Below are 23,522 nucleotides of genomic sequence, written 5' to 3'. Positions count from 1 at the left end.
ACTAAATTGTTTTTTTGTAAAGACGTTCAAGAGATTGGAGTTAACTTTTCTTCCGGTTACTTTACTTATTCTTGTTACTTTCCTAGGAAAAAAGTTTTCTTGCGAGGAGAATTCCATTAGTGAAAGACATCAGAGCACATCAGATATCTAATAATAATCAACATTTCAATCGCACTGTTATATTCCATTCCGCAGTCAATCTTAGGTATACAATCTCCTCACATGACATTCAGCCTCCCGCCGCACATATGTTCGTTCTACAGAGACAATATAAAGCCTTTTCTTCCAGGGAAGGATAATGGAACCACGCAAAGTAGGAATGTACACGCGAATCCTCTTCTATTGCGATTGTGCTTTGCAGGAATAAGCGTCTCCCGAGCATATCTCCTTGATGGCGTCTGTGATTTTGTTCTTGCCGTCTTAACCTATTCTCACGTTTTGGAGTTGCCAGGTTTCCTAAAAGTTAGCAGCCCGTAGCTGCCACCATCTGGTAGCTCTATCAAGCCCACCAAATCCTCGCACATGTACATGCGATTTTTATGTCCCATGTAAGTCGACGTCGTCGTTCTTGCGGAATTTCACGGAAGCCAAAAACGAAAGAGATAAATTGCATTCCACGCTTTCCCGAGTTGTCGCAACCACAGTTCCGAGATGGGTTATGGTCGCGGGTAAAAAGGATTAGGTATGTCGCGGGAAGTGGAAAGAAAGATCACGACGATGACGACGAGGGAAATGACGACGACTCCGGTGCCTGAGGCTGATGCTCATCATCATGCAAAACGAGTTACACTCGTCCTCTGGACTTGGACCAGTGTTTAAACATTTGTGGCGTGTGACAAACACTTATTGAAATTTTTGTTTTAGTTTATGTAAGTTTGGATTTTTTTCGCACAGCCGCTGGTTTGCCAATTGATATTGCAAGAATAATTTTGTTAGCATAACTATTTGTGGAGTGTCAGCAATAAACTGATTTCAATTACTTCAAAGAACCGGAGAAATAGTAATGAGTCATGAAAAGCTCATTAAAGACTGTAAAATAGACCAAATTTACAATTGTAGATTCAATAAATCAGCTTTATCTATTAAAATTTACTAAACATTTTCGAATAGATTACCGATCAGTTTTGCTGTTAAAAAACTGATCAAATAATTTCAAGTTTGTGGATTATTACGTTTCGTTTTTAGCAATTTTGAGAAATAAGCAACTAATTTAAGTTCACTGTACTTAATTCGAACCAGTATTCTGTATGCATGGATAAGTATGGCTTCTCTTGTTTTAAATTTCGATTGATGTAACAAACAACATTGCTTGCGTAAGCAATAAAGTACGCAAAGCCTTATTCAATCAATAGGGAACCCCTGTCACAAACTGTGGATCTTAGGACGTTGCATAACTACCAAAGATCCACCCTTTGGGGCATTCCTCGCTCGCACGAAATCGGTTGGGATGGCTCAGATTCTGCACATCACCTAACCAGTCAGTAGTGCAACGGAGAATACGTGTGGTGATTCTCCTTATTCCAGCAGTTGTTTTCATCCGTCCCAGCAAGGAACTGGTGAAAGCACACGAGCTTCGGACGAGGAAAAATAAACTTTTTCCTAAATTAAATTTGAAAGAGAAATGATGGCGTACTATGGCGCGAGGTTGGAACGCCAAGAGGAGAGATCTCATCCCTTTTCCACGGACGACTAAGCAGCTGGAGAGTTGTGTGAAACTAAATCAAACAACAATTGAAAACATGTTAGACATTTTACGCTCGAATGGGTGATGATGCCGTCGTTATAGGATTTGGGTTACGTTGTGGTTTCCGTTTGAAAGATTCTGGCACTGGTAGACTAAGCGATTGTTTTGGAGGGTATTGCTCAATTGGTTAGCCAACTGAGTAGAACGAGCAATCGAATTGTACCGATGGCGAATTCATCAATTGTTGATTCCAATAAATGATTTCAAAAATGATAAGAAGCTAATGAAACTGGATCTAAGTTTTGCACACTCTGAGTCGGCAGCAGATAGGGATCATCAGGAATAATTATACACAGCGGGCCTTCGAATAAAAATAAGAACCTAGACAGTGGAGTGCCTAAGCCTCTAGCTTCTAATTCTAGATTCAACAAAGATTATGGAATTGGTTGTTGCTATGATAATGTTTGTATATATGGTCCTTTACATATCACTAAAAACTTAATACCTCAGCTAACTACTGATGGAAAACAATAATTTGATATCGTCAACAACAAAAAATATATGCAAGCTATTATAAACCAATTTTGACCATACACATTTTGTTTAACCGATTGTAGCGCATCTGATGGTTCTCTGGAAATTAAGGGGCGTCAGACCCTGCAAGCCAGCTTAAAAAAACAACAACGAATAATCAGCGGGAGAATACGGACAGGAACAATCGGCGAAGACCACAGCGACAAAAAGGGACTGGCGATTGGAAACTTGGTTCGTGGAACTGCAAACCTCTTAACTTCATCGGGAACATACGCATAAGAGTGGGGCGTCCTGGTCATTTTTTTCAAATCAATGGTTTTTCGAAGCCATTCTGGGTCTTGAACAACTGTGCAGAACTTGGGTCCGATTGGTTGCTTCCTCGTTTTCCGCATCGCGTTCGAAGTTTGTATGGAAATTAGTATGGGAGAACGTATATTTTTACATTTTTACTCCTAGAGGATTCAGTTCATCGTAAACCAAGTGACACATTACGTGAAAGTTATAACCCTTCGAAGACTGAGTGTTCAAACCATATGCAAAAAATCGTTTATTCTGCCAGCACTGCCGAACTACGTAGACCAATAATTTAACTGAGTGTTATTTCAAAATAATTGATCTTATAGGGCTTTGGAGCTAATGGGAGTTATTCGGAATCATTTCACAAAGTAAAAACTCCGACAAGAAGGAAGATGGGTTTTGCCCTCTGACAACCATAGGTTGTCCGGTAATGCTGGCACACACATTGATTTCTTGCATATGGTTTTAACAATCAATTTTCGAAGCGTAATAACATTTTTTGTAGACCTTCTAGCTACGTACTTTTTTTTCGGCAAGGTCTTTCGGCACCTTTCAGACTTGCTAACTTTCCATACAACTGCGCCCCACTCTAACACGAATACTCGCCGATTCGTGGGTTCGGATTCGGCATCGTAGCGCTGCCGAATCCAGTATCCAGAAGGTAGCTAAAGTCTGAAGAGTACGATGGGCAGGGCATGTTGCAAGAATGCCGGACAGCAACCATGCAAAAATGAGTGGAGCACGGCGAGCGAGGTGGGCTGACCAGGTACAGAACGACTTGGCGAGCGTGGGGCGCATTTTATGATGTGGAGATGCGGCCTCAAACCGTGTATTGTGGTGTTAAACTGTTGATTCAATGTTATCTGCTTAGATGTAAACTAAATAAATGAATGAATGAATGAATTGTTACCATCTCCGCGGTAAAAAAATATAGATTATCCTCGTGACAAAGTTTGAACGGGTCCACGACGTTAGGCATAAGTACATTGAACTATGGTCCAGGATACAAATTTACGCGGAAAGATGCATTTTACGTCAAAACAATTAAATTTGAAAGAGCAACTCATATTCTTATTATGTTAAAAAATTTTACTATCGTCATATTTTTGTAAATAAATTTATATTTTAGGAAAACACGCGTTTTGAAAAGCTCCAAAAGTCTTCAGAAGGTGACATTTGTAAAAAAATAAAAAAGCAGATACGAAACATTGTTTTCTGAGGGACACCCTTTTCCTACTAAGTAAAATTGCTCTAAATACGTGAGCTTAAGAGATACAGAAAAAGTGAATATAGCAAAGTTTATTGGAATAAGCTGCGCTACAATTTTGTAGAACATTACATGTCAGTATTCCGTGAAATAAAAAGATTTTTTTTTTGAGTTATGGGCCACCCTATTTTTTATAGCACCAATTTGATAGTCAATATAAATAATAATTTTTAATAATTTTTTTTTCGCATTTTCATAAAATGGGCCACTATATTTTTCGACAACTCTATAACAAGGGGCCAAGTGTCCAGAACAACTTTGTAGCACAAATTTTTTTTCTTACAAGTATAGATTTGGCCGTAAATGCACGAATAAAAAGTGTAGCTGTAGATATTTATTTTTCATTTTTTACGAATATCACCTTCTGAAGACCTTTGGGGCTTTCAAGGCGCATGATTTGTATAAGAACATCGTCTGTATCTTTTTCCGTTTTCGAGTGATAAAAATTTATTTGAAAAAAATATGATATTAGTGAAATTGATAAAACTTGAAATAAAAAAAATACATATCTGCAATTTTTCTATATAATAAAGTGTATGAGTTGCTTTTTCAAATACCGTGTAAACATATTGTTTTGGTCTGCCGTAATCGGAACTTTTGAAAAAAAAATTATTTTGACAGAAAATCGATTTTATTTTTTGATCGGCAAAAGATATAAGGTCGAAGACGACTATTCCGAAAAATCGAAAACTGTTTTTTTAAGGACACCCTAATTCAAGTAGCTAAAATTGCTCTAAATCAGCGAACCTAAAAGCTACAGAAAACGTTTTTTAAATAGCAAATTTATTGAAATAAGCTGCGCTACAGCTTTGTAGAACATTACATGTCAGTAAAATATGTCCGTGAAATATTTTTTTTTTAATTTGTTCAATATAATGGGCCACCCTATTTTTTGATAGCGCCATAATTATGGCCTCACTATTTCGAACAATTTTGTAGAACAACATTTTTTCTAAAGAAATATCGTTTTGTCGTAAAATGCATCTTTCCGCATAAATATGTATCCTTGACCATAGTGGGCATAAAAACAAGTTAGGCATAATGGACGGCAAATACAGGGCGGACTCGATTATCCGGAGGATCGATTAACCGGAGGCTCGATTATCCGGAGTCATATATTTACCCATCATACAAAGTTAAAAATATTAGTCGTCTTTGGCATAAGATAACACAAAATCAAAGCAAACGTACCCAATATGTGCCAGACTAACATCAAAATATCAGATTATTCCACCTAGTGGTGATAGTGCCTTTCTCACTTTTCTAAGGGATCCAATATCAAACATTTATAAAGATGGCAAATTCATGAACCTCATTTCAAAGCACCGATTTTTTTAGAAACATTTGTAAGTTCATTCTGAGTACGGTGTTGGTATTGGGACTCATGCCACCATATGCTCCTCCTCCTAAATCCTGGTGCTTTTTTGATGAAATTCGCAGATTTGTCTGTTTGTGGGATCTTCCACAGGAGCACACGGTGGTTAGAGGTGTTCGCCAACAATTTATGACATCATGCCGCTGCTGGCATTTTTGCGATGAGTCACCGTTTGATACTTTTCACGCCACTGATCTACAGTTTTCCACGCCGATTAAAATTTGCAGAAATCCGCAGAATTTACCGTGGAAGCTCCGAAGAACCAGTGAAATTTCCGTATAATTTCCCGGTTTATATTCCCAAAACAAAATTGAAATTCCAGAGGATTTCTTTTGAAAATTCCATACAATGTTTCCGTTGAAGTTTTGAAAAAGCTTTCCATAAAAACTAAGAAAACTTTCAATGGAAATTCCGAAGAATTTTTCGTCGGAATCTAAAGAATTGCTTTCGAAATGCCAAAAGTACTGCAGTTCAAATCCTGAGTAAATTTCCGTTAAAAGTTTGGAAGAGCTTGCCGTGGAATTTATGGATAATTTAGGTGCTCTTTCCAGAAAATCGTGACCAATTTCCCATGAGCATTAAAAAAATATCCGAGCAAATTTTAAACAATTGTTTGTGGAAAAGCTAAAGAATTCCCTTTAAAATTTTATTAAATTTTCTGTGGAAATTCTCAAGGGCCCAATAAAAACCAAAGAATTTCACTTTGAAGTCAATTTTTTTTAAGGGAGAGGTCGTTTGGTAGAAGTCCATAAAGCCCAAAGCTGGTCGCACATGTCATTGACCGAAACTAATCTGATCGAAAATCATTTGGGAGAGATAGCCATATGGCCAATAATGTCGTTTAGCAGAACAGGTCATTTGGCCGAAAAACAGGTCATTTGGCCGTAGTCTGGTGTAATAGGTCATTTAACACAAAATGACGTTTTGGATGAAATGGTCGTTTGGCAAAAAGGACCAACTGGCCGAAAATGTTATTTGACCGAAATGGTTAAAAGACCGAAAGTGTTGTTTGACCGAACTGCCGAAAAATTCGTTTGGCCAAAAAGTTCATCTGGCCCAAAAACATCGCTTGGTCGAAATACTCACTTAGCAGAAAAGTCCATTTAGCCGAATAAGATTATATTTCTGTCCATATGACGATATGGCAAATGATATTTTCAGCCTTTTGGTCCGTTCGGCCTAACGACATTTTCGGCCAAGCGTCATTTTCGGACAAATGATCTTTTGGGGAAAACAACTTTTTTAGCCAAATTATCAGTTCGTGTTTCGTATGACCACTTCCCCGTCTGTCGCTTTCAGCCAAATGACTTTTTCGTCCAAACCATTTTCGACCTTATAACCGTTTCGCCCAAATGGAAGTTGGCTAGATAACTCTTGCCTTAACATGTTATTCGGTCAAGTGGCATTTGAAAAAAGGATTTCCACCGAATGACTTTCGTCAATCGACGAGAAGGACCGAAAGGCCACAAACCCTCCTGGTCGACATTTTTGGCCGTATTACTTGTTCAGCAAGTGACATTTTCTGTGGAAATTCCGAAGAATATCTGGAACATTTCCCGTAAAAATTTGAAACAATTTCCCGTGAAAATTAAAAATAAATCCATTACAAATACCGCCATCGGGGGTGACAATGGGTATGGGGGTGAGAATGGGTCATCGCTCTCACCGGCCGCCTGTAGGTCGTAGAGCAAAATTGTTCAAAAAGGTCTCTTATATTTTAGTCTTCTTGCCTTCAGATACATTCAATCTATTCTACAAGCATTCCAAGCAGTTGAAACAGTGACCCATTCTCACCCCCATTTGACCCATTGTCACCCCCGACGACGGTACCAATTTTTATGTGGAAATTCTATAAAATATACTCTAAAGAATTTCCCGTGAAAATTTCAAAGAAATCTCCGTGGAAACTTCAGAAAAATTTTCCGTCAGAAATCCGAAAAGCTTGGAATAATTTTCAAGGGATTATATTTTTCCGGCGAAAATAAAAAAAATGTCTTAAAAATATTCTGAAAAATTTTTACGTAACAATCGCAATAAAAAAAAATCGCCACGGCGCTTCACATTCACGCTTATGACAAATGCTGCCGCCGACGATTTGCGGATCGGCGCACATCTCTAACGGTGGTCGAAACCGTCAGAACCCATGCACGAACCAACGGGATATTTTCTAAGCATTTATTTTACTGGAATAAAGATTATTTGAACAAAAGTTATATTTTCAGCAACAAAGAAAAGTGGCTCGATTATCCGGAGGGTTCGATTATCCGGAGTGACAATTTTTTCAACACTCCGGATAATCAAGTCTGCCCTGTAGTACAATTGCCATTGACTGTAAAAACTGTGTAAAACATCAGAAATGCATCATCAGAGCCGATGTCCAATTGTAAGGAGGTTTTGTAAAGGAATTTATCTTTTCGAATATCCCCCTATAATCAATTCATTTCGTAACGCAAAAATCGACCATTTTCAATCCATCCCTCCCGTCAAACTTTTTGTATCAATCATTTTAAAATTGTGTACGGATTGTCACACTTATGTAATTTATGAACTTTGATTTAGGTAAGCAGAGTTTAGGTTTAGTTAACAACTTCAGCAAAACCTAATTGTTAGCTGTGACCACGGCGACCCCTTCCAGCTTCCAGAGGTAATCTCCCAAATTATCTTAACATGTTTAACATTCAGATAATTTTATGAGGTGATGTCTGTGTGTTTGAGTGCACAAAATCTAACCCGTTTTGCGGTACTTATCCTTATTTGATTTGCTTTCAACTGGTTGCATTTAATGGGAGATCCTGTTTCCTATTGAAGCATTGTTTCGTATTGATAATTTCATGGATCGGACTCAAAAGAAATAAAGGCAAACATACACATGTATATGTATACACTACATGTGGCCCGTCGATAAGCATTAGATGACACGAAACGCTTTTCATCATGCTCAGTTTTTTGTTATACTCAGGGAATCTGTCAAGAAAAAATCGAAGTGAGCCGCGCTGGCGGGAGGGTGCAACATTTTCTCCTCCTGTTAATTTTAATTTTTATAAAAAATAAAAATAAAACAAAAACCACCGGGATTCCGCCTCATCAAACGAAACCCGACCGGAAATCTTTTCGGTGTCCATGGCTAAACAGCACCGAAATTGGCGGAACAAACAATTCCAGAGATAAAGTCACTAAGAACTCGATAACTAGGGAAACCCCACCGGTGTTGTGTACAGGACCGGATGTGCGAATCGCCCTCGTCAATGTATCCAGCCAATATTGGAAGCAATGCTCAGTGTTGAGTGTTACCCGTGTCTGTGCAGGAGAGAGCTGGAACAGTCAGTTATGGATAGGCGATCAAGTTCAGATGAGGCACGCATTAGTCGGAACCTGAAACAGGCACTAGGAGAGAAGACTGGAATATTATCCACCGATTAATTGGCCAAATGTATCAACTGGATTTCGGTGAGTGCTTTTCGACTTATCTCTATTGTTATTCTTACAGAGTTATTAGCCATGTACTTTGAGCGTGATCTAACCCAACAGCTTTCATAATTAAAGCTGTTGGTTTCAGAGGAAAACAGTTACGTTGATTTGAATTTTGATAAGGTTTACTCGCCATTTTATTACTAAGTAATGTCACTGTAGCTTGGGCTCGGCAGACACTCGTCTTGACTTCGTATTCTGTGTATTATTTGTCAGGATATACCTTGAACATCGCCACGTATAGCCGCAAAAAGTTTGGCTTGGAAGATGTTTGAAACCTGTTTGTAATTGAGTTTTGTGGCTTATTAAAATATTCCCTTGATTTTTTTTCAATTTTTACGAGAAGTTTTTAAACGGAGACCAAGCTGGAGAGATCTAAGTAGGTGTTGAGCGAAAAGGATGCAAACAAAAATTATCCGTCATTTTTTTTTATAAATTTTTTGGCTCTCCACCTAAATTTAAAACTTAAATATAAGTCCTGTTTGTGAAAAGTGAAATCTCGAAAGAAAACTGCAACGTTCACAATTCGATACATGAAGATGTGGTCCTCGAGCTCACCGCATCCGAAAGGCCGGCGTGTATATATTTGTTTGTCTTCTGCCTACTGTCGGATCTATACCACCGAAATCGGACATTGAGAAAGCTGCTGCCATCCCAATTCAGCACGGATCTGATGAAGCGTTGCTGGCTGATGATCAAGGTGGAATGTGTTCAAAAATGAATTGTAGTCATCAAAACCGCTGCCTTCAAACCAAGCGATGGCGCTCGTTCTTCAGCAATATTTCCAGCAGGATTGCTGGTGCTATGGATTTGGTTAATCAGCCGTTTGTTTCGAAGGATGTATAAAATCATCGGAAGTCGGTTTGCTTTTGGTGAGATCAATCCAATATTATTTTAAATTCTCTGTTGCTATCTTTTTAATTGTGCCTTTAACTGTCTAATATTTGGTTCTCAATTGATCCTTTTTCTCCACTTTTTTACTGAATGACTACGATACCTCATACTTAAGCTGACTTTCGCAGTCATTTTTCTACTGATCTTTGTTATTAATTGCTTTCATATTCAATACGTCAGGCCTTTATGTTTTATAACGTTTTAGTCCAAATCTGTTTTTTAGATTTTATTTGTTTTTTTTTAATGCCCAATTCTATTATAGTTTTCTCCTTATTGATATTTTGTAATTAATCCTATTAACAGCTAAGCGTACTTGAGTTCTGTCCAAAACTAAAGCGATTTTGACTCAACTACTGACCAATCTTCAATTTTTTCCTTCCTTTCTTTCGTTGCCATATAAAATTAAACATTTGAAATTAAACACTAAATACGTACAGGGCATCGTTTGCTGCTATTGCCGCGGATATTGTGGGAGTCCCAGGTATCCGGTTCACGCTTTAGTTAGCAACGGTGGCTCTTCTCGACCTTCTATTCCCTGAGTAATTAGTACGAATAAGGGCGTCCTTGTGAAGTTTTGCTGTACCTGTCATGAACAACTAGTACATCCCATTCCCTACATATTCTGAAAATATTTTTTTTTGTTCAGAAGTGAATCCTTTTTGTTGTACTAGTCTTCATAACAATAAGGGCACCATTACGGAGCATGAGATATGATCGAATTATTCGTAGTACTACTTGATCAACACCCCCGGCTGGGTGAGGGATAGAGGATGACACACACACAGAAGTTTTTAAACGGAGACCAAGCTTGTTATTTCATATACATTTTTATTAGGATGTCACTTCAGATGGTAAAGATGTCTTGAGGATGTTTTTTTTTTCGTTTCCACATTTTTACTCTCCACTCACCTTTCGGGAAAATTTGTGGTAAGCAATTTCAATAAATTGTGTGTTGACGAGAGTAATTAAAAAAAAAACAATTCCAAGCACGGAAAATATGGAGCTTGTAAGTAAAATATGGCATTATTTAAACGTTTTATGAGTTTTCGTTTGTTTTTCATCGCTTTTGTTTCTTTTTCTCGTTCCAGAGAGCGAGTAATGGCGTTTAAACCTAGGCCTAAATTTACACTGATGTACATAAGTATTCGTCATGTTTTTATAGGAATTTATCTGAATTTTGCGAATACTTTTACCCATCAGTGTATTAGCCAGGGCACTAGACTAAAAACTGTGTCCCATCCCAAGACGTTGAGGACCCTAGGAGTGTTCATTAATCTTCTTAGCAAAGTCATTCCCAACGATTCGTCAATCATCTTTCCCCCTGAATACGGCCGTCCCCGTTTCTTCCTTTCTTAGATTCAAAACTCTTCGTTGATCATGTTATTTATTACTAAATAATCTGATTGCCGGGGAGTTATGGATTGTCTCCCAAATAATACAGACAAGAAAATGCTCGAAAATACAACCGACATTTCCAGGACGCTTTTCAATACTGGCTGTGCATGTGCTAAGACAAGACAAGATACTCAGGGAATCTGTCAAGTTCACATCATTACGATGTTTACGCACCATTATGAGTGTAGTGTTCTATTATTGTGCTATGCTGTTATAGTGCATGACGGGCACTATTTAAGACAAGGGAACGAGAAGACAGAGGAGCCCTGGGAGGTGGAACTTTGGAGACGGACATACGGACAGGAGGACTAATGCCTATGTGGAAGAATCCGGATTCATGCGGGTTGCTAAGTTGCAGGCCGGACAGGATGACGACGAGGGTCCAGGACACTATAATGAGTTATTAAATTCATCACTTCATAGATGTTACGTAGGCAAACAGCAAACAACTTTGATGGTATTGCCCCTGGATATGAAAATAGCAACTTCGCCCATTGTTTTTCGCAGATTCAAATGAGCTAAATGTTGAACTGATGGTCAAAATAATGTTGTCATTTATTGCTCTGAAATGAGGAATCTTTGAATACAAGTAAGGATTTGTCACAATTCAAATTTTTTTGTTAAATATCTTGGCTGTGCATATGCACAGCATATGTTTCGAAATGGACAAATTGATATGAAATTTGCGAAAAAGAATCCACGTGTCTTGGAGGGACTCGAACCCTCAACCTCCTACTCTCTAGATAGGCGTGATAACCCCTACACAACAAGACCACTTAAAGGTCACGTTTGCGGAAAAGCCATCAGAATCCGAGTACCAACCTCCACCGCGGTTAGCTCTCTTTTTGCAAATTGAATATCTTTCGGATGCTTGATTTGCCCAATCTCCACATTTGCTTTACTGTTGTATATCCACAGCCAAGCGAGTGCACATTGTTTATTAAACGAGAGGATCGCACTCCATGCCCCCCAGCAACGGACTGGGCGGGACGGTATAGAATGCGAATTCAATCGCACTCTGCTGTGCCAAAGGCTTGCTTGGCTAAAGCATTTGATGAGTTTGATTGCCTTTTTACGTAAACGGTCGCGTGTACTCAGACGACTAATGACGGTGAAAGACCGACACTTGATTACAATTAATTGCATATTATTCGGCAACTCGGCCGTACGAAAACCATTTTTTTGTTAAATATCTTGGCTGTGCATATGCACAGCATATGTTTCGAAATGGACAACAATGTGCACTCGCTTGGCTGTGGATATACAACAGTAAAGCAAATGTGGAGATTGGGCAAATCAAGCATCCGAAAGATATTCAATTTGCAAAAAAGAGAGCTAACCGCGGTGGAGGTTGGTACTCGGATTCTGATGGCTTTTCCGCAAACGTGACCTTTAAGTGGTCTTGTTGTGTAGGGGTTATCACGCCTATCTAGAGAGTAGGAGGTTGAGGGTTCGAGTCCCTCCAAGACACGTGGATTCTTTTTCGCAAATTTCATATCAATTTGTCCATTTCGAAACATATGCTGTGCATATGCACAGCCAAGATATTTAACAAAAAAATGGTTTTCGTATGGCCGAGTTGCCGAATAATATGCAATTAATTAAAATTCAAATTGCTTTTTTTCAACTCCGGAAAATAAGCTGAATATCAACGCACTTCACACTAGGTACCTAAGATATTTAAGTCAAGTCAAGATTTTTACTCTACTTCGATTAGGGTAAAAGATCCAATAGTGGAGAAGCTAAGCACCTTCCAATGCTATTTGATCGATTGCACCAAATTAATACTTCATTTTGCTCACCTTGGGAATGTATCCGAAAGCTCTTTAACTTTTCCTTGCACGAAGAGTGTTCAAGTTGCAACAGAATCAATCCAGTTTTGCTTTGTAAAAACGTTCCTCCAATAATAGGTGCTTTGTTACAATAGTTGCGGTATTTTGTAATGCATGTTCCTATAGTTGCGAATCTCATTGACTGCATTCGGGATTCGCAACTATTGGAACTCTACCGCAACTGTTGGTGCAAGGATGAAACAAAAATTAAGTTTTTAGTAATAATTTATTGATATTGAGAGAATTTGCCAGTTGTTTTCTTTTCTTTCGTGTTGTGACATGTCAACTAATTGACCGACAATGCGGGTTGCTTCGTTAAATTCGTATTTACTCTAAAAATTATAATACCGCAACTAACATTCACAACTATCGGATCGTTTACCATAGTTGTTGAATAAAAAGTTCCAGTAAAATTCAATTGATCGGGAATCTGTAAACACGGTAAATAGTGTGGAATTCAGATTTATTCGAACTCCTGGCAAGTCTACCTAGCTTCGAAAACATGTTTGTCGTTATTTGACGTCAAGTTATGATTAGTGGAGTCTCGAAATCTCACTTTTTGTCTGTTCAATGACACAGAATTGAGAGATTTCAATATTTTGACTGTCCAAATAGGAAATAAAATTATCAGAGTCAATTAAGCTAATCAAAATATTTTTATTCCATGCATTTACGCGCATAAATTTTGCACAATAAGGTCACTCCTCAAGGAATCCAAGTTTCAAACTGCTCGCGTTTTCGGGGGCACACCACTCGATACGGAAGCAACGCATAACTATCATTTTTATTATTTCAGAACGCTAGATCGCTAAATGTCACGCAGCAAAGCTAAATCAACAAAATTGACAGTTGTGCCGTTGTGCGCCGTCCCCGTATCGAGTCGTGTGCCTTCGAAAACGCGAGCACTTTGAAACTTGGATTCCGTGAGGAGTGTCCTTAAAGTCCTCGAACCAATAGAATGAGGTTAAGGAATCGTTACTGTTTTGTGTAGTTGTGAGGTGCATACAAGACTTATTCTCTTGTAGCGTCCTACTCCTCGCGCATGATGGATAATGACGATGATGACAGATTGATTGTATCAGCGTCATTGCACTGCTTCGTCAACACACCAGTACGACTAAGCTTCAAAGGAGCATCAGCAGCATCGGGCCAGTTCACATCCTGACAGCAGCAAAGATACTTGGTAATCAAGAGCTGTTCCATGTTGAGTGATTCCTCACACTAGTTGAACATTCACATTGGCGACGGTGATAGGACGAAAAAAAAGCAGTATAGTAAACAAACCAGGAGGAATCACTCAATATGGGAAATGTTCAAAGTGTTTATTCTGGAGAGCAAGAAGAAGGAAACCAAACAGGTAAAAAAAAACTTTTTTTTTCGCATTTTAAATACGGCGCGTATTGAAAACCGCCGCAAAAAGGTAATGAAAACCACCGGCGTGTAAAGAAAACCGCTGAAAAGGATGGCGAGTAATGTAAACCGCCAAGGGAAAAAGGCATGTATTGGAAACTGCCGTGAAAAACAATGGTGTGTAAAGGAGACCGCCAGTTATAAAAATTGAGCCCGTAGAAAGAATAAATATTTTCTCAGCCACAGGGGCAAAAGATGGCGCGTAATGAACACCGCCGAGACAATAGCTGGTGATTATTGGAAAATCGCCAAGTGTAAAAAAGCGAGCAAAATATTTCGCAGGGAAAATATGACGTGTAACGAAAACCGTAAAAGGAAAAAAATGTAAATATAAAATAGCCATACAAAAAATGGTGGGTAATGTAAACCGCCGGTTAAAAGAATCAGTGTGTGAAGAACACCTGAGGGAAAATATGGCGTGTAATGAAAACCGCCAAGTAATATAACGACTTATATTGAAAACAACCGCATAAAAAAATTAGCCTCTGGAAGCATATTTTAAATAAATCGTAACCATAGAGGAACGACGATAGTATTGTTGTCACCGCCGTGGAGAAATATGGCTAAGCACTGCAGAAAAAGATCTTAAAGATTATTATACGCGTAGGACTCCAGATAACCTTGAAAGCAAGACGATTGTCAAGATTGTCAATTCAGATATGCCGAGTTGGATTCTCGGCCCGTTTGAGCGGGAAACATTTTCAACTTTTTGAGCAAAATGCATACATTATGTTTGCCACACAAGATTCATATTCATATTTATGCAATGACGTATAGAAAGCTTTCCAAGAATAGCTGTGCAAATATTGAGCAGTTTAACGAAAATCGGAAGGAACGTGAAGAAAAATGAGACGTTTTTAAAGATACGCCGGGATAAAAGATGTTGTTAATTGAGAATTGCGTAGAAGCGATTTGAAACATACTTCGGAAAGATGACAAACATCATGTTATGTAATAAAAATTGCTGGAGAACAAGACATTAAACGAATTCACGATTTCATTTAAGGACAGTTGCCCAAAGATGGATGATAAATCAACTGTTGTAACTTACTCGATAGTAATATAAATCAATAATTGTTGCTACTACGGAAGTGTTGTTATTGCATGGCAAATAATATTGATGATTAAAATGCAAGTGCGGAATAATAAGAAATTTGTATTAAAAAGATCGCTTCAAAGTTAAGCGGAAACATGAACAGAATAACCGCACAATTCATAATTGATGCTCCGTGCTTATTAGAAATTGCGTTAGAGACAGTTAGAGAAGAAATAGAACGAACTATCAATTCTAAAAGTACAAAAATCGGTAATATTTGATTTATCAACCCACTGACGGCCCCGGCCAAGTCCTTACGATTTTTAAGGAAGAGAAGTAACATTTGTTCGTCTAGAGTTGTGACTAGATTACCGTGTATATTGTGCGTTCACACGCTAAATGGATGCGGATGCGATTGAAGAATAAACGTAAACGATAAGACAAAAAGGAAATACTTTGTTTTGGATACCGTGTGATGAATTAAAAATTTTTACGCATGTTTATATAGTACATGTAGGCGAGAGAGGGAAGAAAAAGTTAAATCAACGAATTAGAGATGTGATCCCAAACGCCTGAAATGAATAGGAAGCAATCCGTTTTTGTCCGATCGTGATTTATTGTCTTTTGTTGTTGCATCAACAAACTACAGTTAGCTCCAATGACGCAAACCGTTCGTCTTGGAAACCAAATACTTTTAGCAGATTTCTTCAAGAGCGTGAGTTAGAAGGCCAATAACGAGCATAAGGGTAAAGCAAGGTAGAGGTGTATTTTGCTTAATAATGGAGAATCGACTTAAGTTTCAGCACCGTATAAATATTATTACGTCAGGAAAAAGTGTTTTTATTTTGCTCCCGTCATTTTTGTAAACTTATAAATAAGGATTATTAATTTCCGATTTAATTGTACATTGTATTTTTATGTAGTGCAGTGTCTGATTCATGTGGAAAAGTTAAAGAACGACATCTTATTCGCCTTATTCTACTTTGAAGTTCCAGATGCAGTTCGAAAATATATCCGGTGAGTTTGTTCCGTGGTATGGGTATCCCAGTCTTATGATGAAATGAATTGACGTATGATCCCCGTCGCGCGAGTTAGAGTTACTGGTGCGGTGAGGTCATAGTTTGGCTTTGAATATTTCACATCTTTTCTCTCTACCCAACTATGTGTATCGAAATTGAACAACAGTCGATCGCGTTTGAATCACAAACATGTGCTTCTGCCTGTCGTATTGAGGCGGGTTTGCTTCTGCTATGACAATAGAGGCTTGTTTGCAGCCGTTTGATCATTTATTCATCCACTTCGAATTCATTTGTTGATCAAAATCATTATCATATCAGGGGGGAAGGGGAATTTAATTTCTTTTTGCTCTTTTTTCGTTTCAGAGAGCGAGCAAAGGCGCTTAAACCTAGGCTATTTAGCCAGGGCAAGGCTAATACCTTCGCCCCATCCGAGGAAAATCATCGGCAAGGATAATGGAGTGACATAAATTTCTTAGCAAAGTCACTCCCAACGTATTTCCACAAATTTTATATCATTTGCTTATAATGATACTCCTAAACCACATACCCTACCCACCATCCAATTCCTTGACATCTATGAGGGCGTCGGTGAGTCGCTGGCCTCTCGTTAAGTAGATGTCATATCATCTCCTTCCCTTTCCTAGTAACGGAGAAGATGGGCGTGGCCGGCAATGATAGCTTTCATGTTTTATCATTTTGGACCCCCAATTGGATTTCCATTGAATCCCAAATGGAAATCCATAAGCAATTGGGGTAAGAAAGGTAAAGAATATACATGACAACTATCAGTATGCAATCTACGAAATACTCCGTTACAACGCAACGCAACGCAACGCAACGCAACGTATAAATATTATTACGTCAGATTTAGACTTTTGGAAATGCTATTAGAAACATGTGATAATTTGAAATTCATCATGGGATAAATTGTATAAACACATTGAAGATGATATAGTTCACAAATAGCACCGTGCATGCCGTAATTTTTACGACGAAGTAGTAGTTCAAACGTAGGCCTGTTTCGAAGTATACGTGACTGCGCGTTCAAGTCTATTTGTTCCAGCATAAATAAAAAATTAATTCGTCCCTGAAGAGTGTCAACGATCATAATGGCATTATCGGCATCTCTCCTTGAGCGATGTAGCTCCAGGTTTATCAACTGGCATTGGCTTCAAAACCAAGTGGGCATCGAAGGAAACAGCGTTGAATTGAGATTCTATTCCTTTAGTGCCGTTGTTGTAAGCTGCACTTCAGACAACAGAACAATACACTAGAGTGGAGCGCACCAGAGAGCAAAAGAGAAATTTTAAACAGTATTCTTTGCAATTCTGAAGATAAATCTCAGAGTATATCGTATAAGGCATAATCACCGGTGACCCAAACCCTACCAAATAAATCCCAGAGTGCTTGTCGATGCTTTGTCGATGATGAACGGGATATGCTGCTTGAACATTAGTTGCGAGTCTATGGTAACGCCATGATCCTTCGCATGGCTCACTCGCTCTATTTATTTGCCGAGAAGGCAATCTTTATAAACTATGGGTTGAAAACGTTATGGTAGAGCGCTTGGCCAGGTTTACTACTATTTAGTTCAGAGAACACCAATTAGCGAAGCAATCAAGTTGAAGTTGTAAAAGCTGATAATTATCAACGCAATAATGTATAGCCGAACATATTTTAAGATCATAATCATCATAATCATAAGTTCAAACCGCTTCGAAATGACTTACAATGACGAGTTTCCAACAGGAAGTAAAGATTACTATGATGATCGAAGATCTGATCAAAAGAAGTAATGGGATGAGCAAACATTCGATAAAGCTTTTGATGAGAACGATCGGTATGCCGTCGTTCGACTAGATACTTGTTGCTTCTTATTATAAAGCCACGCATAATAGTTGATTTGAGAAAAAATCTGGAAGCTGCTCTCTCAGTGGACTTCAGTTTTTGTAGTTCGGTTGAGAACAATGGTAATCTGTGATCTCTTTGGTACGTGTCGATTAATAACGTACGCTACGATGTGCGAGAGTGTTTGCGCGGAGCTTTCAACTCTGTTGGAGTCCAGAACGGTTGACCAGTCAATGCTTATTGTCAAAATTATTATTACGATATGAAACTTAGTTTTTAATGTTATGTTGAGATTATCGAAAAATGTTATATTAGTTCCCCTTGAAAATTATTCGAACTTTTGTGTACAGACAAATTCAGTAAATAATACATCTAATATCATGATTTGGTACAAGTACTACTGCACAGTATGATGTTGGAGTTCCCACAGGTACAAATAAGGTGAATTTCCTAAGCCTACCGGCAATATGCGCAACAACTGAACAAAGCCCCACTGAAGGTGGTTGACTTCGGTTTTCAGTCCAAGGGTCTAGGAAATATTCAGGAGTTAAACTTTGAAATGACAATGTCCCACTGGGGGATAGTTAGATGCGGTAAATGACAAGTTCTTGAAAAAGTAGATTACAGTAATATAACGATATTTAAAAGTATTCCAAACAAAAAGTTCTCGATGAACACTAAGTTACACGCCGTCAATGTTCCAATGAGAGATGTACTTAAAAAAAATGCTCATAAAAAAATCTACTCTTCCGCTCATTTTTGGTCGCAACGAAAAATACGCGCCAGATAATCGCCTAGGTAAAACATATACCTCCAGAAAAAAAGCTACTTCGATATTTTTGAAACTTGGCCGCCACGTGGTGCATTCGGGCGGTGAATGCTTGGGTAGCACGTGCTGTTTGCACTGCGAATCACGAAACGAACATATGGGTTAATAACATAAATCTCATAAGGATGATGGAGTTTTTTTTTAAGTAGAAGGGGGATGTGAGGTGCATACAAGACTTATACTCTTGTAGCGTCCTACTCCTCGCGCATGATGGATAATGACGATGATGACAGATTGATTGTATCAGCGTCATTGCACTGCTTCGTCAACACACCAGTACGACTAAGCTTCAAAGGAGCATCAGCAGCATCGGGCCAGTTCACATCCTGACAGCAGCAAAGATACTTGGTAATCAAGAGCTGTTCCATGTTGAGTGATTCCTCACACTAGTTGAACATTCACAGTAGTAAACAATAATCCTTCAACAAAAATTCAAAATCGTGGTTCCGGACGACATATGATAATTCGGGAAAATACCCTAATATATGTTCTGAAATTATGCTGCAAACATGTTGTTGCGAAAAGATTTTTCTCGTGTCAAGTCCGCTAGCACAAAAAGAATCTGTTAGTATCAACTAAAAGTAAGCGTCGACGATGAAACCCGTAGAATAAAATGTTCTTACGTATGTTATTTGATCGCAACAAATTCTATTTAAATGAGAAATTAAAAATTAAAAATCATTTTGATTTAGCTTTAAAATTCTACATGAAATGAAAACAAATGATGCAAATGTATTGCGGCCGGCTTCAACAGTTCAAAATTGCTATGCGGCCCGAGCCAAAATTGCGAGATTTTATTCGGATTGCACTGTGCTATTTCAGCATTGAGCTAGCCGATATTCTTGCCCATGTAGCAGGCAACAAATATCTAGTGAAACCGAAAGAACTTAATAATGGATTGCATAATGAGTGCAGATTTTCCACTCAAACTCTGCAATTAAACAAAATTAAATTTCGAAGAACTCATAAATAATTCAATATTAATGCATAGCAAACACTTTTGATCGCAAAGTAGACACACTATGTTCTTGTTGGAAGTTTTTTTTAAATGTGTTTCAATTGAATTCTCCTCAACAACAAATCGATTATCTAAGGTTGCATGCTCTTTTGTAGAGTAACCAGTAAGTTGACAATGGGTGGTGTAACAATTGATGCTGATCTCAATTATCAAATCAATGTCAAATGGTGTTGGTATATTTTTAACCACATTGAGTCCATAGGTGTGCCACAGGTTGAACATTTCTCTATTCAATATACAATACATATTGATTGATGTTAGCATTGAAAGCTCTCAACTTATAACTTTTATAGTTCACCTCTACACAATTCGTAACCGGAACAAGTGTTCTAGAGCCTCTAAGGATTGCAGCCTCACATTTACAACGCTCAAACTGCAAAATATTATAAAAATAGTTTCGCTTTAATTTTGCTCGAGACTTTCAATAGTTGCCTTTGTTATTATTGTAGATGGAAGAACATTTTTCCAAACGAAATCTAATGGTTCAGGACCGATCGATATTCTTCTGTGCTCTCCCAAGCAGATAAACTTTTGTGCTCATGTTTCTCCACCCTCTGGGATATTATCCTCGCAAGAAGTTAAGTGTCCTCTACTAGGTGTTGTTGTGGGTGTACGTAACTTTTTCGGATGAAATTATGAGTTTGCCAGAAAATCTCAACAAGCAGGTTGAAGTTTTGGATTCGGATGATTTAAATTCTAAGAGGGGTAACGAAGCAACGATTGAAGAGATTAGGAAACTTACTGATTCTGGGAGCACATATAACTAGGAACAGATAGAAATGGATGTGCCTTGCATTGATATTTACCGTCATTTTGTGCTTTGTGTAGGGTTTGATACATCTTTTTGTACCATCTGGCTTGGTTGTTTTCGTCGACTTCCTGTTGTCATAAATGGTTGCATTGCAATAATGAAAAGGAAAGTTACTACATCAATAATCGTTTCCTTCATTTAAATACTGTTATATCTAAAACTCATGTGCGCTATCTGTAAAACAAAGATTCTTACAGAACATTATTCATAATCATCTCAATTATTTTTTTTATTGAATTTGTAATACAAATAGCGCACAAGTCTGAGAACAAATAGAATCGTGTCATCTCCCATTTGCCCCTAGTTCAGCATCCTTACGGATCGCAGCGTAAGCGGCATCCCTTCCCGCGATGTTGGTCCTATTCCGTCCAGTTTCTTCGGCGACAGCTGGGCCATCGCCGCCCACCGGGGATTGTCTGACGATTCCGGCTCGCTGAGATAGTCGATCTTGACCGGGGTGCCTATGGGTGCGGATGGGAATCAAAGAAAACAAAAGAACACAAACACACGCACACGTGAGTGCGGAGGAAATTGTGCAAGGTGTTACTGACGTGCTACAAGGTTCCAATCGAAAGGGTATTTTATTGGTTGCAATTAGTACTTATTTCTGATGTCCTTCCACCCAAACGTGTTCCACTGCTGGTCCGTTGATACTGCTGTTGTTGCTGCTGCTGCTGATGCTGTTGAGTAACTGTGCTACGGCTAGTCGAAGTCTGGTAGACATTGGACTGATGCTGCTGCTGTTGTTGGCTACCAGTCTCGTACGTGCTCACCTGCTGGCTAACTTTGCCATCTATGTGAAGGAGTTTGGAAATGGAAAATTAATTACCCTTTAAGTTTGGCGACGGGAAAGAAAATTGTAGCTGGATGCTCCGAGATCTCGATAGTGTTCTCACGTTTTTCTCAGTTTTCTTCTTTGTGGGATGACTGCTGAAAGCAGCTAAGCCCAGTTTGCGATTCTTAGAAGCAAGATGTGGACAATAAATTTAACTTGCTTTCGAAGTTTTACTTCTAGCTTCCTACTGAAAGTGTTGAAGGAATGCGGGTTGGTAGAAAAGTCCTTGGTCGAAACGACAAAGTTTACTGCAGTACGGAAATCTTGAGGAAACTTGTAACTGGTTGGGTTTCTAGGCAAGGTTGCTATCCCTACGATATGGTGCAAATCGAATTTCTACGGAAATTCGAAACTTTTAGGTTATGCGGGTATAAGCCGGTAAAAATCTAATAGATTCGTCATTGGTTGCAAACGAATTCCCACTATCAGTACTTTTTTTATAATGTCCTAGTGTAGGAAGGGAAGAAAGGGAAGAAGAAGAGAGGGAAATAAAAAAAATAGAATCAAATAAAAACCCAGAAGAAGAAAGGGAAAAAATAGAATCAAAGGAAAAATCCAGATTAATCCACCTAGCAGTGATGATGTCTTTCTCGTTCAATATAAAATTTATCGATAAAAGCACAAAAGAGAAATCATAATAGCACTTTATAGTGATAGATCCCATTACTTTCATCGCATTTGTATTCATGCATTCATAAGCATGTTGCTCCTGAATCATTTTCACTTGATTTTTTTTCGTAGGAGAAGCTTATTGAGAAAAGCAATGCTTTGTTAGTGGCCGTTAGGGTAAATTTTTAATAGCAAAAATTAAGACCGAATTCTCCGTCAAATGTAACTTGTAGCAATGAGCATGAGCTTGAACATGATTGACCACCCACGGTTACTACTCCTCTGTAAGTACACAGAGATCCAACATATGAAGTTTTGGACTAACATCATCTTCATTATATGTATAAGAACTGGTGACCCAAAAATAAGCAATACCAGCGCCGGCCGTGTACGAATGCAGATCAATTGAGGAATAGGTAGGAAATTGTTAACGCGATACTCGCTTTCATAGAAGCCGACGAGCCATCTACACTTCCACGAGAAATCACTGGGATGTTGGATACAAGGGGTAGGGAGTGTGGCAGAGTGGAGAAACAAGACTCGACAAGAAACACATTTTCACTTTCAGGCTTACGAGCCTCTTGAAATTAGGCTTCAGAGCCTTTTGAAAAGAGACTTCCGAGCCTCTTGAAAGAAGGCTTCCGAGCCCCTTCAAAGGAGGCTTCCGACCTTTTTGAAAGGAGGTTTCAGAGCCTCTTCAAAGGAGGCGTCCGAGCCTCTCCTAAGGAGGCTTCCGAGCATTTTGAAAGAAGGCTTCCGAGCCTCTTGAAAGGAGGATTCTAAGCCTTTTGAACCGAAGCTTCCAAGCCTTTTGAAAGGAGGCTCCCGAGCCTCTTGAAAGAAGGCTTACGAGCCTTTTGAAAGGAGGTTTCTGAGCCTTTTGAACCGAGGGTTCAAAAGCCGCTCAAAAGGAGGCTTCCTAGCCTCTTGAAATAAGGCTTATGAGCCTCTTGGAAGGAGGTTTCTGAGCATTTTGGACGTAGGCTTACGATCCTTTTGAAAGGAAGATTACGAGCCTCTTGAAAGGAGATTTCTGAGCCTCTTGAAAGGAGGCTTCCGAGCCTCTTGAAAGGAAGCTTCCGAATCTCCGAGCTTTTCGAGAAAAAAAACTCTGCGTCTACGGGCCTTTTATAAAAAGTTTGTTTTCGGAGCGATCATATAGCCTTTACTGTATACTTAGTATACGAGAAAGGCAAAAACCTTCATGCCTCTCAAAAGGAGGCTTCCGAACCCGGGGAAGAAAAATAATATTTTAAAATAATCCGAGTTGATCAACACTTGTACGCGATCTTACATTTAAATTACCCTTCCCTATAAACTAGCTAGCGAGTAAGAATCGTTTGAAAATTGTATCTTGATTT

At 38.7% G+C, this 23,522-nt stretch overlaps 1 protein-coding gene across 22 annotated transcripts in view; it reads right to left on the bottom strand.

Annotated features, from left to right (window-relative positions):
* Nucleotides 1-23,522, bottom strand: part of LOC134208741 (sorbin and SH3 domain-containing protein 1) — a 453,188-nt gene that overhangs the window by 144,241 nt on the left and 285,425 nt on the right. For 20 of the 22 annotated variants that reach the window (XM_062684620.1, XM_062684623.1, XM_062684619.1 and 17 more), the window contains 3 exons: nucleotides 21,319-21,510; nucleotides 21,036-21,178; nucleotides 20,713-20,785 (listed from right to left, as the gene is read on the bottom strand). The exons of 1 other annotated variant lie outside the window; for it this stretch is intronic. In XM_062684620.1, the coding sequence (XP_062540604.1) occupies nucleotides 20,713-20,785; nucleotides 21,036-21,178; nucleotides 21,319-21,510 (408 nt within the window). The remainder of the gene's footprint in view (nucleotides 1-20,712; nucleotides 20,786-21,035; nucleotides 21,179-21,318; nucleotides 21,511-23,522) is intronic. One more of the 22 variants, XM_062684615.1, reaches the window with a different exon arrangement.

The sequence above is a fragment of the Armigeres subalbatus genome, chromosome 2 (assembly GCF_024139115.2).
Source record: "Armigeres subalbatus isolate Guangzhou_Male chromosome 2, GZ_Asu_2, whole genome shotgun sequence".
Taxonomy (NCBI): Eukaryota; Metazoa; Arthropoda; class Insecta; order Diptera; family Culicidae; genus Armigeres; species Armigeres subalbatus.
This window is presented reverse-complemented; position numbering and strand designations above follow the sequence as displayed.